Below are 17,168 nucleotides of genomic sequence, written 5' to 3' on the forward strand. Positions count from 1 at the left end.
TGCATACTTGAAAAAGAAATTAGTGAGAATATTATTTAGAAAATAAACATGTGTGAACCCATGAAATTTATGTAGTCGTTGAGTCTACGCCTAAAAATAACCCCACGTGTGTAAGGTGAATTCCAAATTGAGGAAAATAGCTCTGACGCAACTTTCTAAATCTGGGATATATAGAACATAAAACAACGAATTATAAGAGAAGTTTGATATTAAACTTATGGTACTGTTGTAAATAAAATGCACTTTTTTACGCAGATACGAGTCTGAACTGCGCACGTGGCATCATTGATTTGGATATGTATTTGATACACGGCCGAGTGACAGTTGTAGGTATTTAAATTCCTTTGTTTTGCACGTAATCTAACGTAACACGTTCTCTGATTGAGCAGTGGACTTTCCCTGCGTCCAATCATATGCTGAAAGTTGAGGCTACGAAAATCGCACTAAATCTGCCAAGGGTTTGTAGAGAAGCAGAGTGGATCGTAAACCCTTGGCTAGCGAAGATGATGTGTGTGGAGGGTCAAAGTTGACTTGTCAAAATTCTTGAAATAAGAAAACAGAATTTTACCCATTATTCAATACCCTACATCATGGCAGGAAATGCGGTGTATTTTTGCAAACTTGAATCTTTTTCAAACAGAAAGGGGCAACTCTCAACATACAACATTAGAACTGTTCATCTTTAATTTATTTACTTATATATTCAGACAAAAACAATCTCATCAGGAGAGCTTCATGTGGCTTTTTCATACAGTGTTCACCATGTAAATACTGAATGCTAAACACTAATACTATTGTCATTTTTTTATGTTTAAACAAGCATTCTGAGAGCATAGGAATACATAGTCCCCTACCGGAGGCAAAAATTATTGGACCGCAACAATATTCGAAGTTCATATGAAATTAAGGTTATAGTAAAAGGGAAGATTGGGAACAACTACTATTCAGATACAAAAACTAGACCTAGAAAATTCAAAAATCGAAATTGTTATGGCAAAGCAATCATCATGACGTACTGAATATGAAATGAATATCTGTAAGCACAACAACAACATTTTAGAAAAACTGATAATTCATATTATTTTTCTAAGTCCAAGGGCCATAACTTAGTGAAAAATCAACGGACTGAGACGAAATTCGAACTTGATCTGTAACTTGTTATAGCAAACCAATGTTCGAAATATCAAATGAATATCTGCATGCACATAAAAAAAAACCCGGAAAACTGATTTGCAGGACAGCCAGACAGACAGACGGACGGACGGAGCGCAAACCTAAAGTCCCCTTCGATTTCGTCGGTAGGAAACTAATAAAGCAGTCGACGTTTTAGAGGATTTTCCCACCTTCGCCACGCTAGCAGTAGGTCCGTTATTGAAAATAGTTGGAACTGCGTCTGGTCGAAGATTTAATTTCTACTTCTACTTTTGTTATAGTAGGTTGTATACCAAACTGATTCCCATCACCTCCTGTAAAAGTATTGTTACAACTTCGAGGTCTCTGTGACTTTCAATTTGATCTTGGTATAGATCTTTCTGAACATAGTACCCTTTGGACACAGGTACATTGAAATACCCTCCTGACCTCATACATTACAACTGAATTCAAGTCCATTACAACTGAATTCATACATTACAACTGACTTCATATATTACAACTGACTTCATACATTACAACTGACTTCATATATTACAACTGACTTCATACATTACAACTGAATTCAAGTACAATGAACCATGTTGATGGCTAAAACCCGCAGTTGTTACTATTTGCATCATGGTTGGTCTCCTTTAGCTGGAATAATGATTTTTTTTTTAGGGAGAGGGCTACAACTCCTTAGGATCTCCGTAATGGTGCAAATGCGGGAGTGATTCACTCCCGCAACATTTGCGCTCATTCTAAACATTTCCTGACTTGCTTTACGTAAATAAAATGATATTCTATGTTTCTTAGTCAATATATAAATTTACAACCTTCAACTTTAGATTTGTGAGGCTCTATTCTACCGTTTTCAACAATTTCGATAAATTCCAATTCCTCGATTCATATTTGTGCGCCATGTTTGATGTACTGAAGTTTCAACTTCCGATTGTCAAGTCATTTGCATATGCCATATAAGGTAGTATTTACACCAATGGACAAGTATGGAGGCGAAAGCTATTTCGTCGGTATTGAAAAGGTTTGAATTAAATATCAAGTTAAAAACCGAACAGTAGAGTGTAAATTCTTTCTGCAACAATATGATTTTCCTTTCTTTGTCGAAGTGGCTCGAGTAACTACATTTTCGCGCTGATTGTCAATGTTTAGGCTTTCATTAGATCCACCTACGAGATCTCGCGATAACAAGCATGGCGGAGCAGACGAAGAATTTTGCATGCTGTACATTATATTTAATGAAAAACACCTTTATTAGACATGCCCGAGCACAAAGTTGGTTCTCCTTTTGGTGTAAACAACATTTGGGACTAATACACAGAGTTTATTATCGGTTATTCATAAAATTATTTTGCACCATTACGGAGATCCTATGGAATTGTAGCCCTATCCCGAAAACGTCAGAATAAAAAAAAATTGGATAGGGCTACATTATTGCAGCTAGGTCTCCTTTGACACCATCAAGCAAGGGAGATAAGTCATCATACTATATTGATATTTCATACCACAGCAACATAGCGTCTATTACTTGGCGATTTTTTCTGAATGAAAGAAGAACACATTTTTGTACAAAACAAACGGTTTTAGAAAATTGTCTCCTATGATAATGCACGTGTATTTAAAAGTTAGGGTCAATAAATATTCTTGCTTTTCCTTCAAGTTTCAAACGTATAGACATCGAAATGTCATAGTCAGATAACGGGCTGGTGAAAACCAAATTTTGAAGGTTGAAAAACAATTTCTATATTTCCTTCCTTAAATAAAAACTAATTTTAAATTGCTAGATAATTTTGTGAAAGACGGCCTTTTTCTTAAATTGTATTGTTCTAATGCCTTTCTACCTTATCACATTTGAGATGCACGATCATTTGAGATCTGCATTCTTAAACAACTCTTCACACTCTGGTAAAGATTTGTTGTTCATAAAGATATATTAAATAGCAATTTGATGTGCAATAAATTCAGAGAAAATATCAGGTGGCAATAAATGTACAATGTATTCACATCGGCATTGTATGATATTCACCTCCCCGTGTTTCTCAAAGGGAAAATTTAAATATATGCGGCATGTATCAACACACCCAAGCAAACACTAATGGAATGATATATGTGAATAATGCCCATGTTTAGTATTTATTAGATAAATTTATGAAGAGTAATTGAATTTGGAACAGTCAATCATTATTCTCGGCCCGGGAAGCCATCATGGTCGATGGAAATGTGTTGCATGAAATTTTACTTCACGTGAGGCCGTCGTTTCTCGTAAATGATGGACTGTCGACATCTAAATAAAGAATTTCTGTATAATATGTTTTATTTCAATTTCATTTTAAACACGAGAGGTAGTCTTTGTTGACGTGGTTTATCCCAGACTAATTCCAGTGGTTCTCATGAAAGAAATTATAATTTATCTACGGGCAACATATCACATTGCAATGATTCATTGCGCCAGTTACGTATTGGAGTTAGAATTTAAAGCAACAAAGTAAATATTTTTGTGTAATTTTGGAGGGAAACAGAAACCTTGTCCTATTTTAAGGAAATTTGAAAGTTAAGGTTTCATGTTCTGTAGAAAGACGATTTTAAATATGTCCATCTAATTAATGTGCTCGTAAAAGTTACATGTAACGTTAATGTCAGTACGCAGCTTCATCCATTTTATCTATCATTTATTTCTTGTAATCATTTGTCTCTTTCATAGGTGAAAGTTTGGTTCCAAAATAGGAGAACAAAATTTAAAAGGGTGAGAAATGATGACGAGTCAGAGCAAGAAGATCAACCCGGAAGTTCACATAATGAATGTGAAGAGGATTATGGGATACTACATGTGACAGAACAGTCCGACAACGAAAGTGACGATGATAATCCTTGAAAATAAAACGGGGAAGAAACCTCAGGGATACCATTTGATAGATGTTATCAAATACGTCAATGCTTCTTGTAACATCATATTCAAAATGAATAGCACAATCAGCATTCTCAGACGTTATGGATGGAATACATTTTGCAATTCATAACATCTTGAAATTCTGACTGACATTGTTGTGTCGCTAATGAATAATAATGGTTAACTTAATGAAATCTGTGTTACCTTCACGTTAATGTGAAATGTGATTTCATATTTTAGCAATTACCTTGTTTTCAACTAGTAAAATTTTCAAAATAGAAAAGACAACTCTTACAAATAAATAGTTAATATAGTCTAGCCCGAATTTGAAATAATAAAAAAAAACCCATAGAACATCAAGTTGTGGCAAATTTGAACTTGTTGAATGCCATCATCAGTTGGCGACGACATAGCATTAATTGGCCTATATGACGTATCCACACATGTACCTTGTACATGTATAAATATAGTCTGAAAGTTATGACCAAGGTTAAGATGCAGACAGACGGAGATATATAGAGAATGACACACAAATCAAAACAATTTACACGAACAACTATAGTACTATCTTTAAGCAAATTTGATTCAAATTTTGTTCTGTCTCCCCCCCCCCCCCCACCACCACCACCACCAAAAACGTTATATATAATAGCAAAATCTAGTATAAAAAATCAATTCTGTGTTTATGTTTATCATATTAATCAATTACTTCAAATTTATAACCTTTGTTTGGAGTGATAGCATATTATACTTTCCAATGCTTAACATGAAAAACAAGTTGGATTTGTTAAGTTAATTTCTAGAATAGTAAACTCAAACTTTACAGTAGTGCAATATTGTTCTTAACTTCGATTGTGATCTGCTTCAGGTATCTATACAATAGAAATGATACTACATGTATATTGCGTCAATATATGTACATATGCAATATTAAGAAAATAAATCTTATCTGTTATCTTTTTTGCTTCATTTGATATCATTATATCTATGAGCGACTTCAAATTCGATCTTTTAGAAGGCAGCGACATATGCATTAGAAGGAAAACATCTCTTGCTGTGGCCTTCAACTCGACATTTAGATATATCAATGACGTTTTATCTATCAACAATAATCATTTTCGTTCATAAGTCGATTCGATACATCCCTGTGAACTCGAGATAAAAGACACCGCAGAGTTCTCCACATCTGCTTCGTACTTCGATATTTTATTGAAAATGGATCTAACGACTCAACTACATGTATATGACAAACGGGATGATTTCAGCTTCTCCATCGTCAACTTCCCATATTTGTGTAGCATTATTCCATTATCACCTACATATGGTGTTTATATTTCTCAACTGATTCGACACGCAAGAGCTTGTTCTGCATATGATCAGTTTTTAAATCGAGGCAGCCTACTGACAAACAAATTGATGTTACAGGGGTTTCAACCGTCTCGATTACAGTCAGCATTTTGCAAATTCTATGGTCATTATAATGATCTAGTTTGCCGATACAATCTATCATTGGGTCAAATGCAGTATGACGTGTTTCATACCGATTGTTAGGTGTTCCTAGCACACTGATGTTAACTAGGGATTACTCCGTTTACTTGATCAAGATATAGGGCTCACGGCGGGTGTGACCTATCGACAGGGGATGTTTACTTCTCCTAGCACCTGATCCCACCTGTGGTATGTCCAGGGGGTCATAAGCGCCGATAATAGGCCTACATTTTGCAGCCCTTCACCGGCAATGGTGATGTCCCCATATGATTGATTGATTATATCTTGTTTAACGTCCCTCTCGAGAATTTTTCACTCATATGGAGACGTCAACAATACCGGTGAAGGTCTTCAAATTGAAGCCTATGCTCGGCGCCGCACACACTGCGACATGAGACATCCGATTTTAAGGTCATCTCCGAGGACTCGTGACATTCACACCTGGTGCCGTGCTTTTGGCGATGGAACTGTCACTACCTATTTTAACGAATTAGGCCTATCGTGACCGAGATTCGAATTCCCACCTTACGCATGCTAAGCGAACGCTCTACCTCTAGACCACTGCGGCGGTCAAATCTTCTGATGAAAGAAAAATTCTCCAGAGGGACGTTAAACAATATACAATAAATTCTATTGGTAACAGATAACGCCATTCTCGTCATGCTTATCTATGAGAAACGAAGAAAATGTCACGCATATAGCCACAGGTGAAAGGGGAGGAGCGTATGTCTCATCCGTTCCTTGCTGTAATTTAATACAAAAGGTCAAAACTACACTGTACAAGTCTTCGTTTATAATAAACAAACACTGAGAAATACTAACCACTTCATTTAACATACTGACGAAGCGTCGATCGAGAAATCGCCATCTTGGTTCTTCACATATAACCAGATCTTGCATTTTTTAAAATCAAATTTGAAAACGCTTGGTGGTGATTGCAACTAATAGAAGATATACATGTAGGCTACAGGTGTAAGGCTAATGTTTACTTCACAGCGCAAGATCGACTTTTGAGTCCCTCCGACAGAAAGTACCGAAAAGTTTTAATACGTCATGAACCAGAAAATTTTAATGATGTGTTTTGCGGGTTTTTTTATTTGGATGACAAGACGCATTTTATATATTGATAGGTGGATCAAGCAATCCCCTTCAAAGGAACAATATATTTCACAATGAAACAGCAAAAGTTGCCAGTACTTGACATACCATTATTTCGCATATGATATCGTTGTATCCAAGTTTGTATTGAATTTTGAAATACCGTTATTGTTTTGAGTACTTGCTAGTAATAAAATGCACGTCTATTTTTTGCACGTTTTCATAAAAAAGTATTTGACTTTCTCATTCATAGAACTTTTTACAGCGCAGTAAAGAGACACTACACCTCATTTTGCGCAAAAATCATGAAATGACAATTTTCCCAGAGCTTTCTCAAATTTTGTTGCATAGTTGAAAGTATGACCTTTGCGAAAATAACTCATCTAAAGTTGAAAATTCTCGTTTTAAATAACGGAAGGGGGGGGGATCACACTTTTTGACGGCCCATACAAAAAAAATTGGAATCTCCTCCTTTTCGTCTTCATACGCATGCGCATTGACGGTAAATAGTGCAGCATGTCGTCCAGTGATAGACAGTGGATTGACCCAGAATTTTTACAGGTTCTGCGAGGTAATTATTAAAAATAAATTGAGATAAAATTCAAACGTGAACTAAACATTTTCGTCGGGATCAGTATGATTGTTGGAAAAAGTTAGGAGAAACAAACGCAGGACTGAGTGGGGGGTCCAGGATTTCCCGACTAGCGAAGACACAGTTTTAAAAGCAAACTTGTGCTAATTCTTATCTGATCACATCACGTGTTAGTTTAAAAACATTGATCGATAGGAACATTGAGGTTTTGCTAAAATAATGATTTATAATTATTTAGTTATACATGTAAGTAGCAGGGAATAATCTCATACCTGAAACGCAAGTGCGGACCCCCCCCCCCCCCCACCCACCCCCAAGGGATATTTAAATACACCTTTGCTGTCATTCAAAATCACGTGATGTAAATATATACATTTAGAAATCCGAGTCAGCATGAAGAAACCTTTGAATTCCGGATGATCTTCAAAGTGTAGTTCAGAGCAAATTGATGCATTCAAATAGTTCAAAATTGTCAGTATCGATATGATTTTTATTAATACGTGTTTTAAAAACACTTGATTAAAATGTGGAAAATGAGCTGTGATTGTAATTGTAATTAAAAGATTTATATAGCACCCTATCAACATTAGTTCTCTAAAGCGCTTTACAAATGTGAAAGAAAAGATAATATAAAATCAATGTGCACATACCTGTGAATAAAATATTCATAGTGTCGGAATTGAAATGCATAATTATTATTATTGATATATATCGCCTAATGTAATGATATGATTACCCTAATAACCTATAAAACAATTTAAAACAACCCTTAGGAATACTTTAAAATACATAGAAAGTACATAAGTATAATAACAAACTATAGTTCAAATAGCAACTGAAATTGTTTTTGGTTTTTTTGGGTCCCTGTGAAAGTTACTACATATAAATGAGATTCTGAATATGTCTCTGTAATTTCTGCTGTTCATAAGCCTTTTGATTTTACAAAATGCTGACCTCCTCCTAATATTATTACATAAAATAATTTCCGTTCCGTTTTACATTCCCCATTTTAGCTACACTCCAAACATATAGAGTTATCTTTAGACTTACTGCATATCAATAATAATTTTAATAATAGATTTATCTTACCAAATTGTAATCGTATAATATGGTACTATTTAATTTTTTCCATTATTGAAACTACCCGCACCTCAGCAGTTAGAAATAAAATAAGAGGTTAAGAGCTCTTATACAATCTGTTTCGTTTCGGGAGATTTCGTTTCTTTTCGTTTCACATTTTATAGGTACCCTGAAAGGAATTATATCTTTGCTGGGTTTGGAAGTCCTGTAACACCCATCCCCCCATATACACCTGGTTTCGTACCTATGAATTTTGCCTTATACCCTTATGTAAAATTTGTTCTATGTGGTCAGCGATTCTCTGATCTAACTGGGAGAAAATAATAAACGAATATTTTTATTAATATAAAAAATTTATTTCACAATGCCTATCTATCAGAATATATTTATTTTAAAATTACAAACAGTTTCCCGCATTCTTATAAAAATCGCGTCTATTCTTGCCAATATTGCCCGGAAGTTAAAATTTCATAATTATTATTACAGGTTGATCGATAGAAATGTTTGTACTAAATACCCGTTTGTCTGCAAAATGTGAACCCTTTCCTAATTCAGAGGAACAGGTTATGTACATGCATGTCTCCTTTCCCTAACAATAAAGAAAATTGTTTTATAAGAATTTTGTACCATGACTTCTCAAAATTTGTCGAATGTCTCCCAAACATAACTTTCTAAATCGGCAAATCGATGCTTTTCTTTTTAATATCAGAAAAAACTACAAATTTCAATCTTGCTTCTACATTTGCAAAGTTAATACATGTTCCATCGAAACCACTGGTCAATTCTCGTTTTTTAAAAGATCCAATACGAGGCATTTTATTGCGCTTTTCTTCACCGCTCCTGGGTGGCAATGATAGGGGTGCATGTCAAATTTCAGCATTGTGAATCGTCTCAAAGGATTAGCGATTTATCCGGTGATAACACACACTTCTCTATTAAGAATATTCACCAGACTTAAATCAATTGGAAATCAATTACAGGCAATCAACTCTCCATTTAACGCTCTTTCACTTCATATTTATTGCGATTTTAGAAGAGCCCATTGTTACGACGAGAAAGGTGTTTGATAAATGGGTGTTTAGCTGATTCTGAAGCCATAAAAATCACAAAAGTAGTATTGTTTTTATAGTTAGGAAGTCTACTTAGGAACTATCCATTGGTACAATGTTTACGACAAGTAAAGTTACTAACATAAATGATGCATCTTCTTAACATAAACCACAATACTTTTAAAATTTCATGATCATATGCAATGTGATTTACAAATACATATTTGAAAACGCTTAACGTAGTTCCACACTCCTGTGACGTCATAGGATATTGCAAAGTCAATGATTTAATGACAGGAACATAAATTTTGTTGGAATCCTTTTCAATAGTTATTGTAAAAAATCTTGTTAGCCATAAAATATTTCAAAAGTCTTAGTTATATTTGAATAGTCAATGATATGTTTCAAAATATTGAATCCAAGGACAATAACTCTGTTTTCATTAAATTATTTATCAAATCCATAATGCGATAGATTTCCTTTATTTTTGACAAACATTTTACCAAGGTGACAAGGAATCATTATCTGTGTCTTTTCATGAAATTACATAAAATTTTAATCCCGAGTGATTTTAAATAGCTCAGCTGTATGGTGCCAGGCTTCAGTTTTTGTATGGGGGTATACATAATCTGGAAGCTCTAGATTTGAAATTATTAAGGAAAGGTATGGGGTTTTTCCCCCATAAATAACTATAACTGATGTAACTCTACTAATATAAACAGAAAAAATGATATGTAAACCATACTATAAGGAAAATGTTTCCACATTTGTTTGTTTTTTAACATTCTGGAGAATAACGCTAATTCAATTATTTTGCACATATTATTCTAAAACTTGATGAACATATTGAAAATGACATGTGTTTTAGTTATTGACATGTTTCCTGATAAATAAATGTAATTCAAAAAATGTTTTGTTGTTTTTATATTAAAATAACAACAAATAACTGTTTCCAATGAATTTCATAAAAATCTACATCGGGGTACATGGCTTTAGTGGTGTATGTAATGAAAATTAATATGGAAATCCTTAACTGTTTAGCCTTCTTTCATTACTCTGAATGTTAATTGATTGATTCCAAACAAGATAAATGCTACCTAAACCCCCAAAATCCAGGACTAAGGACCCACCTTCAAAGTGATTAATTCTTTACGCGAATGTTAGCACCACCTTATGTAATTAATCAGAGGATTATCCATAAAGGTTACAGAAATGGACGTCGTGGATAGAAAAGCAAAGCTACTGTAATATGCTCAGAAGTAAAATAGTACAGCAATGCATCCTTACATGGTTTTTACTACACATCTGTATTTTTCTGCATCTGATTTCTGTTAAGTATTTTTTTCCTCTAAAGTTGCCTCTCATGTCGTCGACGACACCTGATAATTGTGTAGGATTTACGAACCCTGAAGAGACAGGAAAGCGAATACAAGCAAAACCTGCGGAGCGCAAATCTGACATCTTTAGAAATTGTCAAATAGGTATTCCATTCCGAACCCAACATGTGTGCAAAATATTAAGTACAAGTCACTGAACAAAAACATTCTCATCAATGATATTAAGCTTTATTCCCTTATCTTTAATTACATTTTAAGAATAATTTTCATATAAAGATTGAAAATAAACTTGCCAATCTGTCCTATTTGACACTAATTCCTATTCATAGACATTTACGTGACATGCTCCAAAGTTAAATGATACAAATTTCAATTTTCTGTGAAAGGTGGTGTAATGAAACTCAGTAATACATCAAAATATCTCCATGTGGCTTTTCGTTTTGACACTGAGCCGATTATTATTCATAACTTTGGCTTCTATTTCACAACCACTGTGAAAGCAAATTCTACCCGGTATTTCCAAAACCACATTCTTTTTCTGATAATAAAACATTGTATCTGCGAATTTTCTTAATTTTTCTTTCCCTTCAGACGTCTGCGTAAAAGGATAAAAATTCAATTCTTCTTTTTATAGATTTACAATTTTTTAATATGAATTAGTATTGTGCCGTAATAAAAATTAAAACAATTTCAGTTTGGTAGTAATTTTCTTGAAGTTTCTGCATGATTTAGATAAGCCTCATGAGGCTCAATAAAACAAACATTGAACGCGAAAAATTATCATAACCAAATTGATTTGAAAGTAGCATCGTGTTGATAGTCTTTGGTTCTGTTTAGAATTTGAAACCTGTTGTAAAATCAGAGGAATGCCCTGATGCTGTTTGTTGATTTTTTGCGTCACATCCACAAACGAACACAACAATGAGTTGATATATACTGGTACACAAGCTTTTGTGCGAGTAAATTTGATTGGACAGATCATTCGCTTTTTGTGAAATGAGGTAATGAATCATCTCATTGTCCCTGTTTTGTTTTTGTTATTGTTTATTTTGTTTTTTGATATAAAATCCAAACTTGTTAATCTCCGTATTCTTTAACAATACGATCCATTGTGACTGATGTTTTTAAAACAAACTGCACAGGTTTCTTCACCACAATCTTCAAGAAGTGAAACCTTGTGTGACTAGTTAGGAGTCTGAAACAAATTTCCCCAACTTTGAGGAGAGAGAGAGAGAGAGAGAGAGAGAGAGAGAGAGAGAGAGAGAGGTGGTGGGGGGGACATCGACCAGATCCTTCCTCTGAACAAACTAAACTGTTTATACATAAGATGACTACAATAGTAATAAAAAACTAGCACTAAAGTACCACTGCCAAGGTTGAAATTAGAACACGAGGACGAGTCGATGGTAGTCAATGCAGAAATTTACTCGTATTCGGTGATATTCCTTATTGTGCACTGTGAATAAATTAGAAAATGCGACATGAGTTAAAAAGACAAAGGAAAGTTAGCAATGTGGACCAAATCATGAAACAAAGTGCATGCTGACGGAGTTGTGAATCAATGAATTCAGAAATTTCTCCATGGGATGTCCGATGGCTCTGACTAATGTCTTCTTTGAGAACTTTTAGGCAGGATATAAAATTGTCCTGGTGTATACCGGTAGTCGTTGGGATAAATTATTTCAAAACGTCATCGATCTCACCCATGTTGTACATTTACAAATGCTGCCTGGTATGTTTCTTACTACTCGTACAATATTGTTAGACCGTATATTACACACTGATTTTGACTACGGATTACTCTGTGTACCTAGATCAAGATATACAGCGAACAGCGGGTGTGACCGGTCGATAGGGGATGCGTACTCCTAGGCACCTGATCCCACCTCTGGTATATCCAGTGGTCCCTGTTCGCCCTATTCTGAAGTTTGTATTCTTTATTGGAGTTATGAGATTGATCACTGTTCGTTATCTTCATCTGTTCATTTTATAGAACGTTTTCGGTGATTTTGACAGATAGTACCTTGGTAGGGTAAGACCGTAACGTTTTGTAAAATCATTCATCCGAGAGCTTTCAATGATCCTCTACAACGTACTTGTCTTTGTCCATAACAACAACAACCGTAGAACATTTATTTGCCTTTAAATGGCAAATTGATATTGTCTCGGATCATACCTGGCTCTGAAAGGATTTTGTCGATTTCTTCCTCAGCCGTATCATAGTAAGATTCCAAAGATCCGCATTTCCCAGCAGTTAGTTTTCTATTCGGTCTATAGAGTCGATGCATGGGACAGAAATTAAGGCCCTTGGGAAGAAGTGAAGTCTCGGAATCCGCGAGTGTGATATTAGGAATATTCAAAACCGACCACGTGTTTGTTGTATCTTTGTCTTTGGTCGTGACGGGTTTCCCGCGTTTGAAGCGTCCAGAACAAGTCCATTTGGTAGTGGCACTGGTTGCTCGCTATGACTCTTTTGAGCTTCATTATTTCTGTCATGGATATCATCAGGGTGAAATTTCTTTTTCTGGACCTTTTCAGGATCCTGTTGTGTGTCGCGATAATCTGTGACGCCTCCTAAAAATCTGTTGGTATGATTTAAAGGCGAAAAGGGGTTCTATTGAGTTGTTGTCACTCTCAATTTGTCTCCACCAAAAAAAAAGACAGTGATACGACGAGTATAGAGCATCTCTTCAGAATGGAGCTCCAACGCTCCCGGAAGCATCTCGAACCCGGCCTTATATTGGAGTGACACTGAGGCAAACTCGTTAGGTACATACATAATGTTAAGCTCAATGCACATTTGTAGGTTATTAGCGCGATGTTTTGTTTTGAGGAAATTTTGGTGTTGTTTTTTGTGAGATTTGAATGAATGGCAGTTTTTTAATGAAATAATTACGTGAAAAAATCAGAAACAAATCATTCATGATACGATTTGAATACGATTGGCTGAAACGAAGCAAGAAAGACTTAATTCAATATTTTATCTATATTGTTGAAAGGGGTGGGATAAAATTAACATGCCTGCAGGTGATTCAGAGTTAACAAGTTCAAAATGTTATTCTGTAATATTCAACAAATCGCAGTTCAGTTTTATGGATGCATACCACAGCTTGCTCAAACGACGTCGTCTAACAATCTACCGCGAACCGTATGCGCATAAATTTGATGCATGTCATAAATTTTATGATATCACCCGTTGTCAAGCGATGTTACATGTTGCTAGATATTATCACCCTGTAGCGCGTGCTTCCTATTCTCGGAGGAAGACATGGTTTTTCAACTGTTTCATGGCAATCGGATACAAGTATTTTACATGAAACTACATGAATAAATACAAGGAATATCACCGGCTACGAGTTAATTTCTACTCTGATACTATTACGCTCTCCTTGAGATCAATGAATTCAATTAATATCACATTCCGCATTGAGAATGATCTCATTAGACGAATAGGACGTGTTCTAATTTGCTCCCTGGTCAACATATTGAATGAAAAGGTAAAGATAACGAACAGTGTTAAATTTCATAACGCCCATAAAGAATACAAAATTAATAGTAGGACAAACACGGACCCCTGGACACACCAGAGGTAGGATCAGATGCCTAGGAGGAGTAAGCACCCCATGTCGACCGGTCACACCCACCGTGCGCCCTATATCTTGATCACGCAAACGCAAATCAGTAGTCAAAATTAACGTGCCAAGAACGGCCTAACAATTGGTATGAAACACGTAAGAGACCAAGCAGATAGCAAGCCAAAAACAATAAGAATATAATTCGTAATGTAAATATGCTTGTAGGTTTAGTGCTACCTTTTGTATGATGTACATGTATGTGTGTGTGTGTGTGTGAGAGAGAGAGAGAGAGAGAGAGAGAGAGAGAGAGAGAGAGAGAGAGAGAGAGAGAGAGAGATTCTCTTATCAACATAGTCTATAGTCATCACGGACCTCCATATCTAATGACACATCATATATACATGTGCGTGTGTGCGTGTGTGTGTGTGTGTGAGAGAGAGAGAGAGAGAGAGAGAGAGAGAGAGAGAGAGAGAGAGAGAGAGATATGTTCTCTTATCAACATAGTCTATAGTCATCACGGACCTCCATATCTAATGACACATCATATATACATGTATGTGTGTGTGTGAGAGAGAGAGAGAGAGAGAGAGAGAGAGAGAGAGAGCGAGAGAGATGTTCTCTTATCAACATAGTCTATAGTCATCACGGACCTCCATATCTAATGACACATCATATATACATGTAGCGTTCTGTGTATCCACCTGTTGTATCTAAAAACGAGTTTGACAAATTTCATGATTCCCGGGGTAGGGGTTTTGACCCCAGGACGAGGCCAAATTTAGCATATAGTTTTCATGTGTAAAAAACTTAAATAACATCTTCTTTAATGCTATTGATTCTAAATTAAAACTAAATAGATATTTAGAAAGAGCAGGAAGCCCTTTACCAAAATTGTAAATTTGATGATCCCAGGGGTAGGGGTTTTGGTATCTGGGTGGGGCCAAAATGGTCAGTTATTGAATGTGTGAACAATAGAAATTTTTAACTTATTCTTGATTACTACCATTCCAACTGTTTTCAAATTTGGTATGAAGCATCTTTGGAACAAAGGGGACATAAATTGTAAATTTCAGGATTCCTACACTCCAGGGGCCTTAGGGGTGAGACAAAAACTGCCCAAAATTGACCAATTTTAAAAACCTCTTCTCTAGAACTACACGTTTAAAAACTAAATGCATAATTATGTAGAACAGGAAGGCCTCTACCAAAATTGTAAATTTCATGATCCTCGGGTTAGGGGTTTTGACCCCGGGCCGGGTCCAAACTTAGTATATAGTGTTTATGTGTAAAACATTTAAATAACATCTTCTTTAGTGCTATTGATACTAAACTGAAACTAAATGGATATTTAGAAGGAGTAGGTAGTCCTTACCAAAATTGTAAATTGCATGGTTTTGGTTTCAGGAAAATTGTAGCAATGCTTTGAAGGACTTATTTAAGTTTGCTATATAAAATCTAAATACATACTTAGGAGCAGAAAAGGATGTACAAAAATGGAGAATTTCACAACCCAGGGTTTTGACTCTAGGGTGGGTCCAGATTAGTCATATCTTTTAATGTTAATACACATATTATATTATGTAAAGCCTTTCATCAGTGTATGCACTTTTGAGGGCATTGACGTTTTAAGAACACATCTTGTTATATACTGTTGCTGAACATTAGAATTTAGCATAAATGTTCAGAAAAGGAATTTTGTTTCTAGATTTCAAAGCCCTTGGGAGCAGTGATACTTTTAACTACCGGTAGTACTCAAGTGACGGATAAGGTCTGTGTGCCTCTTGCACATGTACATGTAAGAGTAAAACATGTTATTTCTCTCGTATTGTTAATTATCGCTAATGCTATTAATTTCATATTCTAATGAAAGACTCTTACCGAGTACAGATCTTCATAACCTTGTTCAGTACTGGTCCCTCTCATAAGATTCCCTTTGTAACAAAACCCATTCTTCGTAGGCTATGTCAATACATGTATATCATAATAGCATATCAACATCAGGTGAAGACGATGGGCCCTTTGACTGTCTAATGAAATAAATCTTTGATAACCATCATTTCTATTTTGTGTTGGAGTTTCAAACACCTGATACAATAACATTAATGAACACTATTAATTAAAACCTTCGGATTAGACAGCATCTCTTTGATTAATTATCACGATGGACTCAATCCCTTGGTTTTCTTACAATGCTTCCAAATAAATACGTAAAAAAAAAGTTCACAGACTCCCTTGTGTAGTTTCTATGATATTTAATTACAAATCTTTCAAATGTCGAAGCTCTGTTCGTAACACGTGCTGTAGTTTATCCGTGTTTCAATCTTAGTTCTTTTCTGTCTGTTTAGTCTAGCATTTTAGTGACATCGTTGATGCATCTTTTGGATAGAAGGCAGAGATAATTCACTACGATTGTGACCGGTCGACAGGGGATGCATATTCCTCCCAGGCACCTGATCCCACCTCTGGTGTATCCAGGGGTCCGTGTTTGCCCAATTCTCTATTTTGCATTGCTTATAGGAATTATGAGATTGATCACTGTTCGTTACCTTGAATATATCATGAGTAACGTCCCTCTCGAGAATTCTTCACTCATATAGAAACATCACCAAGAGCAGTGAAGGGCTTCAAATTTAGGCCTATGCTCGGCGCTTACAGTCATTGAGCAATAAGGGTTCTTTAGCGTGCCACACCTATTTCCGGTTTTAAAGTCATCTCCGAGGACCAATGACATTCACACCTGATGCCGAGCGTTTGGCGATGGAACTGCCTTAACGACTTACGTCTGTCGCGGCCAGGATTCGAACCCCGAACGGGGCGAATGCTCTACCTCTAGACCACCGCGGCGGTCCCGATGTCAGAATGGCGACTGATGGTACTAGTACATTGTAGGTGGTTGTTTATAGTGAAATA

General features: G+C 35.7%; 1 protein-coding gene across 2 annotated transcripts in view; it reads left to right on the top strand.

The window, feature by feature from the left end:
• Positions 1 to 4,996, top strand: part of LOC125658863 (homeobox protein EMX2-like) — a 31,544-nt gene extending 26,548 nt beyond the window's left edge. Inside the window, exon 3 of one of the 2 annotated variants that reach the window (XM_048890299.2) lies at positions 3,854 to 4,996. In XM_048890299.2, the coding sequence (XP_048746256.2) occupies positions 3,854 to 4,024 (171 nt within the window). In that variant the 3' untranslated portion in view covers positions 4,025 to 4,996. Of the gene's footprint in view, positions 1 to 255; positions 728 to 3,853 lie in introns of those variants that run through there. The other variant, XM_056148666.1, reaches the window with a different exon arrangement.
• The last annotated feature ends 12,172 nt before the right edge of the window (positions 4,997 to 17,168 follow it).

This window comes from Ostrea edulis, chromosome 9 (genome assembly GCF_947568905.1).
Source record: "Ostrea edulis chromosome 9, xbOstEdul1.1, whole genome shotgun sequence".
Taxonomy (NCBI): Eukaryota; Metazoa; Mollusca; class Bivalvia; order Ostreida; family Ostreidae; genus Ostrea; species Ostrea edulis.